This window comes from Trypanosoma equiperdum, assembly GCF_001457755.1.
Source record: "Trypanosoma equiperdum strain OVI genome assembly, contig: ctg_451, whole genome shotgun sequence".
Taxonomy (NCBI): Eukaryota; Euglenozoa; class Kinetoplastea; order Trypanosomatida; family Trypanosomatidae; genus Trypanosoma; species Trypanosoma equiperdum.
The window spans coordinates 3,998-5,543 of NW_027124367.1; the positions used below are offsets into that span (position 1 = coordinate 3,998).

At 40.6% G+C, this 1,546-nt stretch overlaps 1 pseudogene across 1 annotated transcript in view; it reads right to left on the reverse strand.

Annotated features, from left to right (window-relative positions):
- Window positions 1-14: 14 nt before the first annotated feature.
- TEOVI_000191100:pseudogene overlaps window positions 15-1,546 on the reverse strand; it is a 2,550-nt pseudogene continuing 1,018 nt past the window's right edge. Inside the window, 11 exon segments of the mRNA in view lie at window positions 15-203; window positions 206-271; window positions 274-393; window positions 395-511; window positions 514-627; window positions 629-703; window positions 705-881; window positions 883-903; window positions 905-946; window positions 948-1,262; window positions 1,264-1,546. The exon segment at window positions 1,264-1,546 is cut by the window's right edge and continues 38 nt beyond it. Coding sequence covers window positions 15-203; window positions 206-271; window positions 274-393; window positions 395-511; window positions 514-627; window positions 629-703; window positions 705-881; window positions 883-903; window positions 905-946; window positions 948-1,262; window positions 1,264-1,546 — 1,519 coding nt within the window.

The following is a 1,546-nucleotide window of genomic DNA, read 5'->3' on the forward strand; positions in this document are numbered from 1 at the left end:
TCCATTTTTATGTGAATTGGATGTTCTTGTTGGAACATATTATCCGCCGCGTTAGCGTACTTTGGATCCCTGACTTTCAATCTCAGGTAGTACCCCGTTACTCTACGGTACGCCACTTCGTTGCTGAGTGGCTTTAAACAAGCCTCTTAAAGAGAATATGTTCGGTTTTCTGATTTCGGTATGCCTGCCACAATGTAAGCAGCATTTTATGTTGTTTTTTTAACTTTTCCCTTTCAGAAGGCGACACATTAAACCACCATGACACTATACAATAACTAAGTTCGACTGAACTAGAGATAAATAGAATGCTCTTATTGTCTTCCTACTTAGTTTCCATTCTGGCGAGACCACTGCCATAAGCTTCATTAGTCGCATATCTGCGTCTTTTTGTGAGATGAACATGCGTACTCAGTCTTTTGTGTGGTTGTATTGTCAATCCCAGCAGCTTTGGAGTTCTATTTTCCTTTAACTCCTTTCCACCTAATTTTATCCTTCGTCTGTTTTTTTCCTTGATCCAAACAGCGTATACTTTGTTTTTCACGGTGAAACCTTCATGAAATGCTCCGCTGACAACTTCTCTGTACAATCGAGTCTCATATGTACTGTTTTCCGGATCTCTAGGATGTTAGTGGGTGCATACTATTGTGAGGCCATCAGCAAAGAATCCATGCACCATTTCTTTAATCTGGTTTATTCTTTTTTCTTAGCGAGTCTACTGCTATAATAAACGGTTGTGAACTAAGCACTGATCCTTGTGTAACACAGTATGGCAGCTGCATTTCTTCTGACTTCGTGTTGTTTACTTTTACTTGTGCTGTCCTTCCTTGTAAGAACATCGTTATTCAAACTACAATGTGTTTAACTCTTCTACGAATACTTTTAATGCTTTGATTATTTATCCTTTACCTAAAGAGTCAAAAGCTCTAGCGTAATCAATGAATACTGCTACTTTCTTTTTTCCTATCTTCTCTTTGTCTGATGGTGCTCGTCACCTTTATTAGCGTGTCTAATGTCGACTTCCCCAGACGAAAACCAGATTGCTGTGACTGTAGTTGATCTTCAATGCAGCCTCTGACTCTTCATGCCACGATTCTCTCCATTAGTTTGCGCAATGTTGTGGTGAGCGTCACTGTTCTAAAGGTTGCCATGCTTGTCGCAGGTTTATTTGGATTAAGCAGCGGAATAGCGATGCCAAGTTTTCATTTTTTCGGAGATTGAATGTTTTTCAGACTAAATTTAAATAGTATCAACAAGACTCCTTTAAACAACCCTGTCAAGCTGTCTGAATTCTTCCCAATGAATTTCGTCTTCTCCCGGAGTAATGACAGAGGAAAGGTTTTAAATTGCAGGTTCCAGTTCAGCTTCTTCGATTGGCCTGAAAGTCCTTTTCTTAGTGCTCGGAATTTGCATGTCTGGTGCCCCTAGCGCCTTTGTTGACCGCGCCATGTACATTGTTGCAAGCTTGTGTGCCTGCTGGCGGTCAGTCAATGGATTTCCATTCACTACCGCTACTTCTAATGTAAGCAGATGTGTGGCGTAAATAGAC